Below are 19,642 nucleotides of genomic sequence, written 5' to 3'. Positions count from 1 at the left end.
AGATTGAAAATGACCAATTTATTATTGTTTTATTTTTGGAGGGATTATTATTAGGCGTGTGGAGTAAGAAAACTTGCCCAAGGTTTCGCCCTGCCTGGAATTGAACTCAGGTCTCCCGCTTGCAAAGCGAGTGCTCTAACCACTGAGCTACAGGATGGTGGTGGCGGGGCGGGTGTTGGTGGGGGGGTTGGGGAGTGTTGTCTATATAAGTATACTATACTTATTAAACTACATTGATGGAAATAATCTAAATATTACAATATAATAATAATGTGGCTACTCAATCCACGACTGTTTGTGGAACACTACTGTATGCAATTGACTGCCAAGTTTCACCTGCAAAACATACAGTCACTACACTTTACAGTATATCCTGTCTTCAAGACATGATAAGACCCTATGTCAAATGCAAGGATTATTATTATTACATACAATGCAAGGATTAGGGTTATTAAGCAGCATTTAAATGCTGAGCCAGAGTTTGCAACGACAACAGTGGGCACTAAAATCTTTGGAAAGGCGTTGAGCTCACCCACTGTGCCAGATGATGAATGGTTTTGGGAGTAGAGCAGAGGAGAGTTAATAATAATAATCATCCTTGCATTTGATATAGTGCCTTATAACGTTGATGAGACCTATCAAAGTGCTTCACAGAATATACTGTAAAGTGGATTGACTGTATTTTGTGGATGAAACCAAGCAGCCAATTGCACACAGCAGTGTCCCACAAACAGTCGTGGATGAGTGACCACTTTTTGGGGGCTGGGGGGAGGATTATTACCCCTGGAAAGTGATCCGCCAATCAACTATCAACCGGATTCCCACTTATTGCTAGGTAAACAGGCGTGTGGGAAAAGGAACCTTGCCTAAGGTTTCGCCCTGCCCAAGAATCGAACCCAGGTCCACTCGCTTGTGAGGCAAGTCCACTACGCTCCCGGTCTCCATGTTTTACCCCCAAGGCCAGATAATTATCAACTGGTTTGATTGCAATTTTAGTCAATCTTATAATCATTGTTGGTGATAATTAGCACATCACAGGCTTTTTGTTTCACCCCATTTATCCTGATAGAATTAACCTGCGGCAATGTTCTCGAGAACATAGGCCATTTACATGTATTCTGCGCGTGTGTGTGTGTGCATTGTTGGTGTGGAGGAAACAGAGGAAAGAATCAATCCTAAAGCATTTTGTGGAATAATCTAAAGGACACAGAGACCTCAAGAAGTATTGAGCGTAGGGTGAGATCTGTGGCATTTGATCGACCCGTGATAATTATCACAAGGAAGGCATTATCGAAAACACTACAAATTTCACCTCAACGAAGCCACACTTTGAGAATCGATCGGAATTCTTGGAGGGGTAACGAATGGACAGACACCCCTTCACAGCCTCACAAATTGTAATCTGTCCACTTCTTTAAACATCCTAAATTGTTGTGTTTTGACATTTCCCTGTCTGTAGTGATGTGGATACTTGTATTTCTGGACGAATGTAAAAAAACAACCCTACTCCGATTACTATGGACGTGCAGACAACCGAGACAAGATACACAGCTCGAATGGCAATTACCTGAGATGGAGAGATTATTTCCATGTGATCTGCTGATAACAGTGGATTTTCAGGATACACTTTTAAAACAAGTAAGTTCAATTTTTTTCGCTATCGAGGACAAGTAGTCATTCTTCAGGTGTGAGGCCGACAGTGAGTTTTGACAGGTTATTTGACTGTGGGCGACATCAAAGCCAAACACTTTCCTTTATTAAGTGCATCAATATAGGTGCACTTACCACAATACGAAGGAGTGTGAGTGCATGTGTGTTGGGGGATTGGAACTGACTGAGTTTCTCTGGATGAGAACTGAGTGCCTGAAACACTGTCCTGCTACATGCCCCCCCCCCCCCCCCTCCCACCCCCCTCTATCTGCCTCACAATCAGCTGGTGAGCTTTCAGCCATTCTCTCCCACTTCTCTGGAACTCTAACTCGCTTCCTCTCTCCTGTCGCTTCAGCCTTTCTCTCCAAACACACCTCTTTGATACTCTTTCAGTCATCCTTCTCCACCCCATCAACCCCCTTCAGCTCCCATCCCCAGCTCAGGTGCCCAGCCATTGCTGTAAAGTGCTTTGAGACCCCCTGCCGATGTGAAAAGGCACTGTATAAATGTAAATTGTATTGTATCAATTGTCGTGTTCTGTTGAGGCTACAAATGAGATGAGCTAATTCAGCCCAGAGCGAAGATTAAACCTCAAATCCTGTTGCTCTTTATGACGAGCTTCCCTCTAGGCAATAGTTTTTGAGAGAACACCTTTTAGTCATCCTTCTCCTCCCCTCAAAATACTCACTGAATTACGGAACTTTTTCAGCACCGAAAGAGATCATTTGGCCCATTATGCTTGTGCTGTAAGAGCTATCTGTTTAATCCCACTTGCCTGCCCGACTTTTCATTGCAATAACATTTTTGTTCTATTACCACGCTGTTTAAATGATAGCCTTTTGTGCACATAGAGATAAAGTGCTAAACCGAGGGCAAAAATCAAGACTTATAACAATAACTTAGGAATCTTTACATTTGATATACCGCCTTATCATGTCTTTAAGATGTCTCAACGTGCCTCACAGAACATATTGTCATGTGAATTGACTGTATTTTGTGGGCGAGTCATGGCAGCCAATTGCACACAGCAGTGTCCCACAAACAGTCGTGGACTGCGGGAACAAATTATTATTATTATTATTTTTATTGAAGGGATTATTACCCCCGGAAAGCGATCTGCCAATCGACTAACAACTGGGTTCCTACTTACTGCTGGGTAAACAAGGGTGTGGAGTAAGGAAACCTGCCTAAGGTTTCACACTGCCTGGGAATTGAAGCCGGGTCCTCTCGCTTGCGAGGCGAGAGCGCTAACCAATAGTCTAAGGGACTCCCTGAGACTTGACTCCAAACAAGTCAATTACTATGAACAACGATGATATATTTTTGACTACAGTGCTGGACTGTAATATTATTCTGCCATTATAGCATCATATAGTTGAACAGACTCACAAGATTGGTTCGGATGAAGAAAGCTGTTCAACCCATTTAATCTCATCCTTCCAGAATACCCAGTTTACCATCCTCCCATCAAAGCATCAAGCTATTTCTTTAAACAGGTTCAGTGTCCCTGGCATCAACTCTTCCTGGTAACCGTGTTCCAGTCATTAATCCAGCGTCGAGGTAAAGAGATACTTCCTGGTGCTTGTCTTGAAATTGTCTTTTGCAACTCTGAAATGTAGGTCCCCTTGTTCTGCCGCCTGAGTACATCCTAAAGTTAAAATGTAATTTGAAGGCATAGGACATTTTCTTGTCTCACAGTGAAGAACTAATAATAATAATACTTGTATTTGATATAGTACCTTATCACGTATTCAAAACGTCTGAAAGCGCTTCACAGAATATACTGTTAAGTGATTTGGGCTTTACAGACTGGTTGGACTGAATGGCCTGTTTTGGAGCCATATGAACAACAACAAAAAAATTGCAGTTATATAGCGCCTTTCATGTTGGGAGGATGTCCCAAGGCACTGAGCAAAGCTGTGTAACTTTACAATCCTTGCATTTGATATAGCACCTTATCACATCTTCAAAACATCTCAAAGTGCTTCACAGAATATACTGTGAAGTGAATTGACTATATTTTGTGGGCAGAACATTTGGATAGCTTACAATGGTTTTGTTTTCAGATATTTGGATAAGCCCCCAGACCCCCTATTCACTCTCACCGCAGACTCCACTTCTTCTAGAGCACTTTATATTTAATGAAGCAAGATATTTATTAGGATCTACATTTTTGATATTCATTTGCAAAACCAATTAACTGCAGCTCCATTGAACAAATGAACAGGGTATAAATCAAACGCGAATACATCTGAAGAGAACTGGCTTTCCTGTGATGAGTGTGCTGATATGCCCATGGCTTTTATATGAAGGCTATTCTTTTTATGATGGGGGTGGGGGGGAGGGAATCATAGGTGCCGACGTTTTTCTTATTGAGAAAAGTAGATTAAGGGCGAAAGCTCATCCATTGTGCAGAGTTCTGGCAAGGTTGAAAAAAGCATAGGAGGGCCGTCAAGGTAAAGTAAGGAGCAAGAGTTAGGAGAAGAAGCGAAGGTGGAGGTGCAGAAGGTAAGTGAAAGCAGTTATAGTTTCACAGCTTTCAGTCACTCACTGAAACTTTCCGTTGTAAACTCTCTCTCGTTCTATGTCTTCTCTCTCTGCCTTCAAAATCCTCTCACAGAAAACTCTCTCTATGGTCAAGAGTATCAAGCTCCCCTTCCTTCCCACTCGGTTCTATGATCCCCATAATCGTTGCAAAAAGCTTTTAGACCTTATCCTCCATGAATAGCACTTTATAAGTGCAGGTTTGCTCACAAAATATCCAATCACTGCACTTTACTCTCGCAAACAAGAGGATCCAGGTTCGATTTCCAGGCGTGATGAAACCTTAGGCAAGTTTCCTTACTCCACATGTCTCTATTCACCTAGCAGTAAGTAGGAACCCGGTGTTAATCGATTCATGGATCAATAAACACAGAGGCGTTTGGAGTAAGGAAACTTGCCTAAGGTTTCACCCTGCCTGGGAATTGAACACGGGTCCTCTTGGTAGCGAGCGCTCTAACCAATCCACTACAGGACTCCACAGGTTCCTAGTACCAAACGTGGGACTTGAACCTGACTCAGACACGAGCGTGCTACCCAATGAACCGGGATGACACACTACACAGTTGTCACAGAATTAAATGGCGAAGCAGACCGCTGGATTGCATCCTGGTGGTGTGTCGCTGAAAAGGAAGAGCCTGCCTTTTCTCAGTGTGGGGGAAAAAATCTTTAAACCTCTAAGAGTGCAACCAATCCGAATTCCCCTGCCACAATCTCCTCCATGTGTTCTTTGGTTAAGAGCAGATAACAATTACATAGATATGATCAATCTATCGAACAATTCTCTTGTTCAAACGACTCTGTAACCAGAGTTAATTTAATCTATTTTGCTGCTGCTGATTTCAACCAACAAAACCTTTCGCCTGGGGCTAGAAAATTTTGAAAGCTTCCAGAATTTGGCGAACTGTTGAATTCTTAACGTTGAAGCTGGTTTTCTTAAAAGAAACTTTGAAAAAATTAAGGCTGGTGTTAAGGAATTGACTAATTCTGCAAACTGGAAAAATTAATAAAATGCTAGTAAGCTAAGCCTGGGTGAAAGTTCTCCTGTTACTCATGGGAGGCTAATTCTACATTGGTTTTAATTTCTGTTTGTTCCCTCTGGGATTTCTCGTTATTTGATCTCTGCCCTGTATCAATCTCGGTTCTTATGTTAACTTTCTAAGGACGCAATGTGTGAGAGAGAGAGAGAGGGAGAGAGAGATGTGACAGAGAGAGAGAGAGAGAGAGAGAGGAGGAAAGTGGAAGGAACAGAGAGGAGGGGGTTTATGTGATTTTTTTCGTCAGCCGGGTGTCTAATACATATGGAAACCCATCACCGTGCTGAAGAGTATCCGAATCAAACTGAGAATTTCATGAGTCCCACCTACACATGGAAATCCCAGAGATAGGTTGTTGGAATGGAAGGCCCTCTCTCTCACTGGAGGGAGGAATCCTGCTTACCCAATTCCAGAAAGTATTAGGCGTAGGTTGTCAAGAGCCAAGGCTTGGGGACCCCAGAGTGTGGGTTGGGGTAACTGCTGGAGTCTAACCAACTAAAAGTGGACTGGGGTTTGTGTGAGGATGGGGAGGGGGGAAGGAAGTGAAGGAGTGGAGGGTATATATATATATACCCTCCACTCTATAAATGAAATCTTGTTGTTGTTGTTATATAAGGGGGAAGAGAGAGTGAAGGGTGTTTGAGGGAGAGTAAATAGTGGATCTACATTCTGAAGCACTAAGAGCTAATACTCGGGCAATAGACAACATACTGAATAAAGGTATAACAGCCTCAGAAGAAGGAAGCATAGGACAGATTGTAAATGTCAAAGCCAAGGGAAAACTGAGCTGGGGGTGGGAACAGAGACTGAGAATGCAATATATTTTTAAAAAATCACTTCGATGAAAGAAATTCTGGTGGATATTATTAGCCGTAGGTTCTGATTGTAAAGCTGAGCTCATTTTAATAATAATAAACAATAGATAATCCACACATTTGGTAGAGATCGCCTCATGTAGCTGAGAACAATGATAGCAAACAACAAAATGACATTTGTTTAGTGCCTTTCACGTCATGAGGACGTCGCAAGGCACTGGACAATCAGTGTTTCGGACAGGGGCTGGGGGTCAGGATCGGGGCGGGTGGAGGGCAGGGGTGGAAAGAGGGTGATCGAAGGCATGATCCAAAACGTCCCAAAGCGCTTTGCAGGATATACCACAAAGTGTAGTAACTGAGTTTTGTCGGCAAACTCAGCAACCAACATGCACAACAATCACAAAAACAACCAACTCGCGTTTATAGAGGGAAGCTATCAAAGGCCAGGACGGAGAACGTGGATTTGCTCTACGCTGTCAGACATGACCAGGCCACTTTGAGATGATATTGCCTATGTGGGCTGGGACCAAGTGTCTGGCATACTGAAAGTGGCCGGGTTGGGCAATGTGCTGTGCATCACTGTCCCAAAGGTCTCACAACATTTAACACAGTTTTTGTATCATGAGCATGTTACACAGGCCTGAGCAGTCTCTGTGGGAGTTGCCTGAGGGCGAGGAGTTGAGAAAATGGTATGCTGCTGTGCAGTGACCCCAACCCAGATAAAAGATAAACAATCATTCCGTTGGTTACATCACCTTATCACGTCAGGAGACATCTCAAAGTGCATTGCAGGATATATCGTAAAGTGTAATGACTATAATAATAATATGCCTTGCATTCGATATAGCGCCTGATCACGTTGTTCAGACGTCTCAAAGTGCTTCACAGGTTACAATGTAAAGGGAATGGACTGTATACATTGCGGGCGAAATCCAGCAGCACAGCAGTGTCCCACAATCAGTCGTGGATTATGACCAGATTTGTTTATATATATTGTAGGCGAACAGCCATGAGTTGAATGACCAATTTTTTCAGGGGTGGGTTGTTGACCAGGACATTGGGAAAACTCCCTTCTCCGAATAGTGCCACAGGATTGTTAACATCCGCTTGAACGAGCAGATGGGACCTTAGTTCAACTTCTCATCCGAAGTACAGCCCTTCTGACAAAAGAAAGAGCCAGCGGGCACACTTATTGCTTCCTTTACAACTAGCGGTGACTGCGTAAATCACCAGCATTTGATAATTGCGTTGTTGTGTTTGCAATAACCCCTGTAGTTTTCTAAGTGAACATTTGGTGCTAACCTTTCTAATATTTCCCTGTAATCTTTCTCTATTTAGGGGATTAGGTGGGGAAGGGGGAGCATTGGAGGGGAGTGCAAGAAAATCTCTGAGCCACACAACTTCTGTTTAATGATCTCCCACATCAGTCACGCAGCTGCTAATTTGCAAGACAGTCCGCATCTAGGTGCAACTTAGCAACACACAGCAAATTACACAGGAACCTAGCATTTACTCTGAAGTCATTAATCATTCACGGCACCTGGGAGAGACAGCTGGGCATGACACAAATAGCTGATACAAGGGCAAACAGCATGCAACACACATCTCCCGAAAAAAAAGTGAATATTATACCCAGACGAACACGATAAACTCATGGGGTTTAGTGTCTTGCAATTTATTCTGCTGTAAAAAATAAAGAGATTTGCACTTGCTTTCTTTGTTCTTTTTACTACATACCCGCAATTGGCTGCCGCGTTTCTCCCACAAACATATACAGTCAATTCACTTTACAGAATATTCTGTGAAGCGATTTGAGACGTCCCGAAGACGTGACAAGGCGCTATATTAAATGCAAGGATTATTATTATTATTCTATCCCATCCTCTCCCCTCTTTGTATCACGGAGGCATCGTTTGCATGACCTTTGCAAGCCCCCGTGAAAGACATATACCGATACAGAGCTTTGCAAACATGAACCGCGGGAAAAGGAATGATCGGTTGCAGTTGCAGGCTTTCATAAATATTCATGTGGCTCGTAATAGAAATCTATTACCTAACTCTTCTGTTGTTCAATGATTTTGCATTCTGGAAGGAGGGTTAAATGCAATAGACTGGTCTCCTCTGGAGATACGGTGACGCTGTAGTGAAGAGGAATGCTGTAACCAGCAGCATGTTCTGTCAGGGCTAAGGGAAATGGGACAGGCTGAGGTTTGGATGGATGCCTGGAATCCAGAATAGATAATAATAATAATCCTTGCATTTGATATAGCATCTTATCACGTTGTTGTAAATATACTTTAAAGTCAATTGACTGTATATTTTGTGGATGAAACACGGCAGCCAAATGTGCACAGCAGTGTCCTACAAACAGTCGTGGATTGAGTGACCAAATTTTTAAAAAAAATTGGAGGGGATAATTCCGCCCAGAAAGCGATCTGCCAATCGACTAACATCTGGGTTCCTACTTACTGCTATGCTAGGTAAACAGAGTTGTGTGGAGTAAGGAAACTTATCCAAGGTTTTGCCCTGCCCGGGAATTGAATTCGGGTCCTCCAGTTTGCAAGGCGAGTATTCTAACCAATACCCTACAGGATGGATCCAAATCCTAATCTGTGTTGAGCAATGTTCATGAAAAGTAAATCTTTCAAAGCTCCCCTTTCTTCCTACTGCTGCATCTTCCACTTGTAATATTGATAATAATAATAATCGTTACATTTGATATAGCGCTTTTCACGTCTTCTAGACATCTCAAAGCTCTTCACAGAATATAGCATAAAGTGAATTGACTGTATATTTGTGGGCGAAACGGGGAGGCCAATTGCGCACAGAAATGTCCAACAAACAGTGGTGGATTGAGTGACCAATTTAATATTGTTTTTTTCTTGAAGGATTATTATCCGGCATGTGGAGTAAGTAAACTTGCCCAAGTTTCGCCCTGCCAGGAATCGAACCCAGGTCTCTTGCTTGCGAGGCGAGTGCTCTAACCACTGAGCTACAGGCCTCCACTCCATGATAATCTTTACATAAGATAAAATGAAACATCTTTAACTGCACACAGGTAATTGCTGTCAAGTTTAGTGACTGTCTCTTTGTAGGGGAGGTTGTGTCCCATCTGGGAAAGAGTGGGAATTCCATTCCAACAATCTATCTCTGGATTTGAATTCTCAGTTTAGTTTGGATATTCTTAAATATGATGATAGAGCCATGGGATCGTTAGTGTCCACTTTAACAGCAGATAGTTTAATGATTCACCTGAAAAATTATACCTCTGACAAAGCAGCACTTCCCCAGCACTGAACTGTAGTGTCACTCAGGATTATCAACTCAAGTTTTGACGTTGGTGGACAATCTGAAACAAATGCTCTGGTTTGGTGGGTCCGAGGACAACACGATGCAGGGAACACACAACAGTAACTCACACTTTAAATAGCTCCTATTGTACCAAAGGAGCATCAGCAAAACGCTTAATAGCATGAGATTAATCAGTAACAAATATACAATACAATTTACACTTGTCTGGTGCCTTACAATGAGGGTGGCCATCTCAAAATGCTTTCGGTCATCTATTCTTAATAGCATGAGATTAATCAGTAACAAATATACAATACAATTTACACTTGTCTGGTGCCTTACAATGAGGGTGGCCATCTCAAAATGCTTTCGGTCATCTATTCTCTCCCACTTCCCCCTCCTCCCCACCTCCTCCCCACCTGAGCTGTAGTGGGGGGAGCTGAGGAGGGTGGGGCGAGGGAGAGAGAATAGATGACCAAAAGTGCGGTCAAAAAGTTTAAGTCCTAAAAGCAGGCTTCACAAATGGGAAGTGAAGGAGTGAGGTGGAGGGGCTCTGGGATGGAGTTCCAGAGCACGGGAGCAGAATGGCTGAAAGCTTGTCCACCACTGGTGAGATGGATTTAACGGGGGGACATGTGGTAGGCTGGTGTTCTCGGTGTTCTCTGAGTGGCTGGAGCAGTAGCTTTGCAGGAGGCCATGGAGGTGGGGATGGGGTGAAGCTATGCAGCAGTTCGAATGCGAGGCTGAGGATCTTGAATTCGAACCGCTTGGGGATCGGGAGTCAAGCAAGGGTGGGGGTGATGGGTCAACAGAATATTATAATGGAGGCAAACACGATGGCCAATATATGGCAGCAATGTCCTGCAAACAACGAGATATGTAGCCAATTCCTAACAATTTTGGGGGTGAATTTGGGCAAGGAAGAATGAAGACAACTGGGAGCAAAAACACTTTCCTTTGAAATAGTTACTGGAGATGAGAGAGCGTTACATCCAATACAACAAGAACTTGTACATGTAATAGCACCCGCCACACAGGTTAGTGTCTCAGAGCACTTAAATACAGTGCTGAGCAATGACACAACTAGTAGAGGTTGCTGTAGTGGGACCAGAAGCAAGTCCTGTAGCTCAGTGGTCAGAGCGCTCACCTCACAAGCGTTTGATTCCCGTGCAGAGCGAAACCTTAGGCAACTTTCCTTACTGCACATGTCTCTGTTTACCTAGCAGTGAGTAGGAACGCAGTTGTTAATCGATTGATGGATCGCTTTCCGGGGCTAATAATCCCTTCGAAAAATGACAATAATAATTCAGTCACTCAATCCACGACTTTTTGTGGGACACTGCTGTGCGCAATTGGCTGTCGCGTTTCGCCCACAAAATAGACATTCAATTCACTTTATATTTTGTGAAGCTCTTTGAGATGTTACAAAGATGCGATAAGGCGCTATATCAAAAATGTAAGGATTATTATTATATTAACAACTCTGGCTGGTTATCCCCTCTCTAATCCTGAAAAAGTTGGGGCCAATTTAACCTCCCCAATTTAGCTGAAGTATTGCTGCTATTATATTTAAAAATGAACTAATTTTAACCCAGAGTCCTTTAGATATTTCCTTCACAAAGAGCTATGTGATGAGGAACTTTAACAAGTTATCATATTAGTATAAACTGGCAATACTGGCAGCTCTTAAAATATTTTTACTGACAAGAAATTTGTACTAATGACAATTGCACGTTGTTAGCTTTTGTTCTGGGCTGTAGTTACATCTACATGTATTTTTCACTGACAGGTACACCTATTTTACTTTATTTTTAACATTGACTTTGATTTTCATTTCACATTCTCATTAAAACATGCTTAAGAAATTCTGTTCCTGTCATAACAGCATGACTGGTAGTTTTGGTATCCCCTAAATGGTAATGCCTGGTTTGGACAATTTAACGTCAGACCATGACATTTTTCTTTCCAATTTTGTCTAATCAGCTGGAAAGTCCAGTCCATCATCCTGTAAATGGTAACGCTGCTATTGCACTTACTGACTGCATTGAATCGCGGAAATAGTCTGACCCATTGACACATGTGCACTTACTGGCTGCACTGAAGTACGTAGATGATATGATTTATAAAATACGACTAGTGCAAAGAAATCTAAGTAATTTTTGGTAGAAAACTGAATGGGACTCGGTTGCATGTATGATTTAGGCATTTATACAATACATAAAGTCAAGAGTTATGTGAGTTTTACTAGATTTTTCTTTCCAAAGCGGAGAAGCTACAGAGTCCTGTAGCTCAGTGGTTAGAGCACTTGCTTTGCAAGTGAGAGACCTGAGTTCAATTCCAAGCAGGGCGAAACCTTGGGCAAGTTTCCTTACTCCACACGCCTAATAATAATCCCTCCAAAAAACAAAAACAATAATTAAATTGGTCATTTTCAATCTACGACTGGTTGTGGGACATTGCTGTGCGCAATTGGCTGCCGCGTTCGCCCACAAATATACAGTCAATTCACTTTATAGTGTGTTCTGTGAAGCGCTTTGGGATGTCCTCCTGACGTGAAAAGCGCTATATCAAATGCAAGGATTATTATTATTATTATTATAAGGTAAACCTAGTGATCTTACTCATTGAAGTTTTTATCTAGCGAGCTTATTAGAAGTTTTAAAGGTTATGAAAGTTTACGACAGAGTAATGGATTATTACCACTGGTCAATGAGTTATTAGAGATCATACGTTTTAAGATAATTACAATAATATGGTACAAAGCAGGATAAATAACAATTATTATAATAGGCATTTGGCAAAGCGCCTTTCATGTCAGGAGAACATCTCAAAGAGCTTCACAGAATATAATGTAAAGTGGGTGACAATTTTGTGTGCAATTCTTTACACAGAAAGGGGGTGGTGTGACTCAGATATTCTCTGCCATAAACCATAGTTTATATTTATAGAGTTTATAAAGTCTAAGCGCTCGAGACATTGTCCGGGATGAAGGGGCGCTATATCAATGCAAGTTGCTGTTGTTGTATAGTTTCACCCACAAAATATACAGCCCATTCACTTTACAGTATATTCTGTGAAGCGCTTTGAGACGTCTCAGCAACATGAACAAGGCAATATATAAATGAAAGAATTATTATTATTATTATTTGAGTTGAGGCAGAGTCCAGTAATTCTTTGAAAAGGAAATCAGACAGATGCCTGATAAGGTATAAAGATTATTACCACTCGTCAGTGAGTCATGAGCCTTGCCCCTCCCTCTCCATCTTCAAGACATCCTTTACGATCGTGTTTACCGTTACCTCCTCCCCTCCCTTTCCCCCGGCTCATTGTCAGAATCCCACCACTGTCAAGCTCTCTGGGACGCTACCCTGCATGAAGGGCGCTATATAAATGCAAGTAGTTGTTGTTGTAGAGAACGGGATAAAATTAAATAACTCATGTGGAGGAAAACACCAGTGTTGACTTGACGGTCTGAATGGTCTCTCTCTCTGCTGTAACGTTCTACACTTTCATGATTACATTTTTTTCTATAACTACAGGGAACTCTCCGAACATAAACTCCTCCCCGAGGCTTTCCTTCCACTTTAATTACTTCAAAGTCTGTGCGCAAATCTTGCTGCAAGTCAGAGTGTCAGACGGGGCAGGAAATGGTATACACACGTGAAATCATCAACCAGTGTTTGAACAATGTGCTATGTATTCCTGATAATGCAGCCAGTCATGAAAGGTGTTGTGTTGAAAGTTCTTCTGCCTCATACATTTAAAAATATCGCCAGAAGTACATTTTGCACACTGAACACACAATGTGGGTGAGATATTCCACCTGGGACTAGATTTTCACTCTATTTTCTTGCATTAATTCAGTCTTGACTTGGCTGCAGAATATAGGCTGTGTTTCTGAAATCTGCTCTTGAATGCTACAGAAATAGAATAAATTGCAGGTTGAATTGCTACCCCTATTTAATAATAAATAATGATACTTGCATTTGATATAGTGCCTTATCACGTTGTTGAGGCATCGCAAAAAGGCTTCACAGAATATAATAAATAATAATAATCCTTGCATTTGATATAGCACTTTTCACGTCTTCTAGACGTCTCAAAGCGCTTCACAGAATATGCTGTAGAGTGAATTTGTGGGCGAAACGCGGCAGCCAATTGTGCACAGCAGTGTCCCACAAACAGTTGTGGATCGAAAATGACCAATTTATTATTGGTTTTGTTTTTTGGAGGGATTATTATTAGGCGTGTGGAGTAAGGAAACTTGCCCAAGGTTTCGCCCTCTGCCTGGAATTGAGCCCAGGTGTCTCGCTCGCAAGGCGAGTGCTCTAACCACTGAGCTACAGGACTCCACTCCATATACTGTAAAGTGAATTGACTATATATTTTGTGGGTGAAACGTGGCAGCCAATTAAGTACAACAGTGTACCACAAGCAGTTGTGGATTGAGTGACCAAATTGTAGTTAGTTAGTTAGTTACTTACTTAGTTACTTACTTAGTTACTTATTTATTTATTCATTTATTTATTTGGGGAAGGGATTATTACTCCGGAAAGTGATCTGCCAGGATATGTTCATTCATCCCTCCCACTTCTCACTCAAATATTCGGCAGCAGAAAAATACAGAGGTTATGACGCACATAACAAAAAAAGCACATGATTCACAGACGGATGTAAAGCTGGCGAAATAAACTCAGCTAGGCACAGCTACAGGTGCACTGCCCTCTATGTTGTAAATAGGTTAGATAGCATGATTGACGGGCGAAACTGCAAAGTGTGACACTTTGACAGTCTACTATAAGTCTGACAGGCTCACATTGTGCTTTTTTTCTGTTTACAACTCATCGCATTACAAGGACCCTTTTCGCTTTTCGCTGTCTCCCCTCCCGCGCAGGCAGAATTTGCATTTTCACTTCAACAACTGAGTTAATGGCCTCAAATGTACTTTTTGTCATGTCTCATTACTCCTGGCCAATCGTCATTGAACGTGCCAGCCCGTGGCTGCGATTTAAGGGGCTTTAAATTGGTAAATAGTACAAAATCATTTCGAAAATGTTCTCCGTGCGATTGCACGGGAAATGTCTGCCTCCTTCTACACTTAGCATGTTAAACAAATGCAATTTACCCCACCCTGTGAGATCAGTGCTCCAGTGCCAAATGCCATCGGCTCTGTGGGGCTTTCTTGCTGAGTTTAACCTCGAGCAATGTTTATCTAGTATTTTTCCCTCTCTCTCTCTTTCTCTCTCTCTCTCTTGAGACCACAAAGATTGCTTGTTCCAGCAAACACATGACAAAATGAGGCCACCAGTTTGAATCCTCTAATGTCTTCTTCGCTCTATGTAATCATGTCTCAGGCTGGAGTAAGAACCAATGAGCTAGAAACAGTTTGCTCCGGAGGGTATCGGGGCTTGCAGACGGAAACGCTATAGACAATTTTTTTTTAGCACGTTTATCATAAAAGAACTTCATTTATCTGAGTCTGCGCACATGTGGTACAGACGTGTACTCTTTACATAATCTGTAGTGTAGTGATTAGAGCACTCACCTCACAAGCGAGAGGACTCGGGTTCGATTCCCGGGCAGGGCGAAACCTTAGGCAAGTTTCCTTACTCCACACGCCTCTGTTTACCTAGCAGTAAGTAGGAACCTGATTGTTAGTCGATTGGTGGATCACTTTCCAGGGTTAATAATCCCGTCAAAAAACAATTTGTCACTCAATCCACAAATGTTTGTGGGACACTGCTGTGTGCGATTGGCTGCCACATTCGCCCGCGGTCAATCCACTTTATCACAACAATGTGATAAAGGGCCACATCAAATGCAAGGCTTATTATTATTACTATTATTATTACATAGAGCTTTATCACTCGTCAAGACATTTCAAAGTGCTTCACTGGTTGTACTGTAAAGTGCAGTAACCTTATATTCTATAGGTGAAACGTGCAGCCAATTTGCACACAGCAGTGTCCCACAAACAGCCATGGAATGAGTGACCAATTTTATTTTGGGGATTTGTTGGCCAGGACACCAGGAGAAACTCCCTTCCCTTTTCGAATAGTGACATTCGATCTTTAATATCCATCTGAACAGGCAAACGGGATCTTAGTTTAACGTCTCATTCAAAGGACGACTTTATTGGATAACCTGAGAGTTAGACTGCCTCTGCTGTTACTTTGCCAGGTGTCAGCAGTGGTTGTTTAGCTTGTTTAGCACACCGCACAATAAGCAGGGTAACTCTGTTTGCCCCCAAAATACACGCTTTACATTATATCCTGTGAAGGGCTTTGAGACAGTCTCCTGGCGTGAAAGGCGCTACAACAAAAGTAAGGATTGTCATCATTATCAGTGACTCCTGCGTGTTCCTGCACATAAAAATATTTTGTTAGCAAACCACAATCCAGGTCATGTCTTTCATTAACCATTGTCCAAAGCCTCAGAGTTTCCTTATCTGTGTTTTGACAAACATCTGCCTTCAGGGTGGTGATGTTTGATGTTGGTGGAGAGATCTTTGCAGAGCAGCTTTTGACATGTCAGCACAATGACATTCTAAAGGTCCAAGTCCAATGTCACACACAAAGCGTGATGGACACAAGTGCTTAATCCATGCTTAACGGAAAGTGCTTTGGCAGAGAGACAAGCCTGCCGTGAGCTCTACTGCCTCCAGTGCCCACTGTGGCTGTTCAGTGTAGGTCTGAGCTACCCTCCCTGCAGAAGTTTACCCATTTCGCTCATGATCCTGGATCTCACACATGATCCGCAGGGAACCTTTCCACTGCAAGGCTCGTAGCTCATCTCCAACAGGAGATCTGTTTGGACACACATCCTGCACGCCACAAGCTTAGCTGTCATTAGGACTTTGTTTTGCTCAAAGAGAGAGAAAAAAGAACAAAGAGTGCCCTTCTTACCACAGACCCGAAAACTTGTCTCAAGACCTTCCTCTTCGGTCACCCTTCTAAGCCTACCTTTCCTGCCCTCTACCCCTCTTGATGCCAACCCTCAGCTCGGGTGAACCTCCTTGACTGTCCAGTGTTTTGGGACATCCTCCCCATGTGAAAGGCGCTATACAAATGTAATTTGCAACAAACATGGAAACCCAACAACATGCTTAAGAATGTCCAAAACAGACTTCTGTGCTGTAAAGTTCTATGGACTGAGAGTCCCATCAAGGAGAATAATCAAACACAAATCAACATTTGGAAATCATAATAACAATAATCCTTACATTTGATATAGCATTGAGACGTCTCAAAGCGTTTCACAGAATATATTGTAAAGTGTAGTGACTGTATTTTTGTGGGCAAATTAATTAAAGGTTGGTATGTTTGTCTACAAGCACATAGTCACTAAATTCAACAGCAACTGCTTGTAAAGTGCTTTGAGATGTTTTGACGTTCGCATATCAGAATGCAAGAGATGATTTATTTTCTTTCATAATACATCACCAACTAAAGTGAACTAAATTAGAATAAAATGTTTCCTTAATCAAAAAGACAAAACTGACCCAATGGAAATTACTGGTAATTCCTGGATAAAGAAAGGACCTCCCATTGTTTAGGAATACACCAGAGCGGAACCATCATTAGAAACAAGCTTCTCAACTCAGACGCTACTGAATTAACCAATTAGCAGTATCTGGGGAAATTTTTCTTAATAAAATGTGGCACCGAGGATTCCTCAGTAAAAATGAGAACCGTACAAAGCAAGATTGGAAGAAAGATTTTCCCTTTGGAAGGTTAAAAATCCAAGGGAGAACAAGCTTGCTGGTCTGCATGGTTTGAGGGAATAGCTGTGACGTGCAAACAGACGAGATTTGGTGTCTGACTGAAGTTGCCTTCAAAATACTTCATGTTGGTCAAAAGGAGGTCAAAACAAGAACGTTCACAAGATCGTCTCATTGAATAAGCAACTGTGTTCTTTGGTCCACTGATCTTATCCCTCCAAAACACCCACCCATTACAGCCCTTCCATCACTGTATCAAACATTTTAAATGAGTCCGATGACTGGCTTCAACCACCCTTCCTGGAAACCTGTTCCAGTTATTAATCCAGGTATTAGTCACAGATTGAGTGATCAAATTATTATTATTATTTATTTTTGAAAGGATTATTACCTCCCGGAAAAGCGATCTGCCAATCGACTAACAACCAGGATCCTACTTAGCATAGAAAGTAATAACTCTGAGAATCTACAATTTTCTGCACAATCTTAAATTTTAAGGCAATGGTCTTAAGGGTAAGACCTTAAATCTTAAGGCTCAGACCATATGTGATGTTGGGCCTTTGATGGACAACATACACAATTCTCATGTTATTGGCACCTGAATTATTTATAACTATTATTGATCAATAGTAATAATCCTTGCTTTTTTGATGCATGCCTTTCATGTCGGGAGGATATCTCAAAACACTTCACAGGTTTGTGAAGAGAAACTCTCTTCTCTTTTGAAATAGTGTCAGACTTTTATCATCCACCTGAACAGGCAGACAGCATTTTGGTTTGAACATCTCATCTGAAGAAAGACACCTACAACACCACCCCTACCCAGTAGTGAATTGGAACGTCAATCTAGAATGTGAGTTCAAAGCCCCAACCAGTTGGACCACCCTGAAATAAATCAATCAGCATCAGTTTGTCATTGTGAACACTGTCCGGTAAAGCTGCGTGCCCAGCTCGGGCCACCCTACCAATTAGGGCTTTGGCTTGCAGGTTAACAGGAGCAGAGTGGGAAGAATCCCCCTCCAGAACAGCATCACATTGAACACAGACTCAATTAACAGACTAAATCTATGGCAAAACATTCAAATCCAACTCAGCTCAGCACTAATCATGTTCGCTGTAAAAATATGTTGTTATTTATGTGATTATGATTGAAGCAGGTTGTTAGAAATTCTTACAGTACTAAAAAAAGGATCACTTGTAATTTGTATCTCTACGACCTGCTGAGTGATAGGAGATCAGTGATGTGGAACAACAGCCTTCAAGCATCTCAGAAAGCACAGAATTGGTGATAGCCAATCTGTTCCAGTCGATAATTACCACTGAGTAAAGAAATGCTTCCTGGTCTCTGTCCTGAAACTGCACTTCACAACTCTAAACCTGTGCCCTCTAGTTCTACTGTCTCGGTGTATCCTAAAGCATTGATCTGGGTTTCCTTTTATCACTCCCATGTATGGCGGTTCCTAAAAAGGAACCGATTCCCAAATTGAGACATAAACTTAAGAATTTACCACAATACGGGCGCAATCTCAAATCACAGCGAAATGGTCTTGCAGTCTGAGACTGGGTGAAATTTCGGGTTTCTAATATATATTCGTCAATTATTTAAAACAGTATGGTTCAACCTTTTGGCTGCTGAGGGCCAAATGCATTATTTGCCGCATAAGCAATATTTTTTCCCTTCCAGAAACATAACATAACATTTATTGGTAGTGGAGGGAGTGGGTGGGCCAGATGAAGTAGAGGGAGGGGTGCACGGAAGAGCGTAAAATAAATAAACTCTATTACCATCGTTAAGTGGTACAATTCCTCTGAATACTGCTGCTTTCAGATGTTTCCTGCCTACGTCTGGTACTCACGTATTCATCGTAGGTATCTTCCTCTGGAGGAGGTGGAGGCCTGTAACCAGCCTGTGCCCCTGGGCCACCCCTTGCTCGAGGTGCTGGTGTCCCACGGGTGGTGTGGGGGAGCGGGGGGGGCACGCCACGTGCAACCGGTGTTCCTCTGGGTGCCGGAACTCCCCGTCCTGGCAGGAGCGCGACTCCTCGTCCCCTAATGGAACAACAGACAAAGATGTTGGGAAATAAAAGGAGCTCCTTACAAACACGTTACATTTGTTTGTAACTCCTTCCTCCATAGGCTGCAGATCATCCAGAACTCTGCAGCCCGTGTCCTCTCCCACACCAGGCTCCGTGACCCTATCACCGCTATCTTTGTCCGACTCCACTGGCTTCCCATCACACAGAGGATACAGTTCAAGATCCTGGTCCTCACCTTCAAAGCCCTCCATGGCCTCCCTCTCCCCTACCTCTGTGACATCCTAGCCCCTAACAGCCTGCCCACTCCAACCGCTCAGCGGGCTCCAGCCTGCTTCACGTCTCCCACCTCGCTCGCCCCACTATTGGCAGGCGAGCCTTCTGCCACTTTGCCCCCACCCTCTGGAACTCCATCCCGCAGTCCCTCCACCTCGCCGCCTCCCTTGCTTCCTTCAAGACCCATCTCAAGACCCTCCTCTTCGACCGTGCTTTCAATCACCCTCCTTCACCCCTGCCTTCCACCCTCCCGAATCCCAAACCCCAGCTCGGGTCCAT

The 19,642-nt window shown here is 42.6% G+C and overlaps 1 protein-coding gene across 1 annotated transcript in view; it reads right to left on the bottom strand.

The window, feature by feature from the left end:
• LOC103179019 (KH domain containing, RNA binding, signal transduction associated 2) overlaps positions 1–19,642 on the bottom strand; it is a 99,840-nt gene that overhangs the window by 43,721 nt on the left and 36,477 nt on the right. Inside the window, exon 4 of the mRNA XM_042332753.1 lies at positions 18,911–19,103. Coding sequence (XP_042188687.1) covers positions 18,911–19,103 — 193 coding nt within the window. The remainder of the gene's footprint in view (positions 1–18,910; positions 19,104–19,642) is intronic.

The sequence above is a fragment of the Callorhinchus milii genome, unplaced genomic scaffold (assembly GCF_018977255.1).
Source record: "Callorhinchus milii isolate IMCB2004 unplaced genomic scaffold, IMCB_Cmil_1.0 Scaffold3, whole genome shotgun sequence".
In the NCBI taxonomy this organism is placed as follows: domain Eukaryota; kingdom Metazoa; phylum Chordata; class Chondrichthyes; order Chimaeriformes; family Callorhinchidae; genus Callorhinchus; species Callorhinchus milii.
The sequence above is the reverse complement of the archived record's forward strand: the minus strand, read 5'-3'. Positions and strand labels throughout refer to the sequence as shown.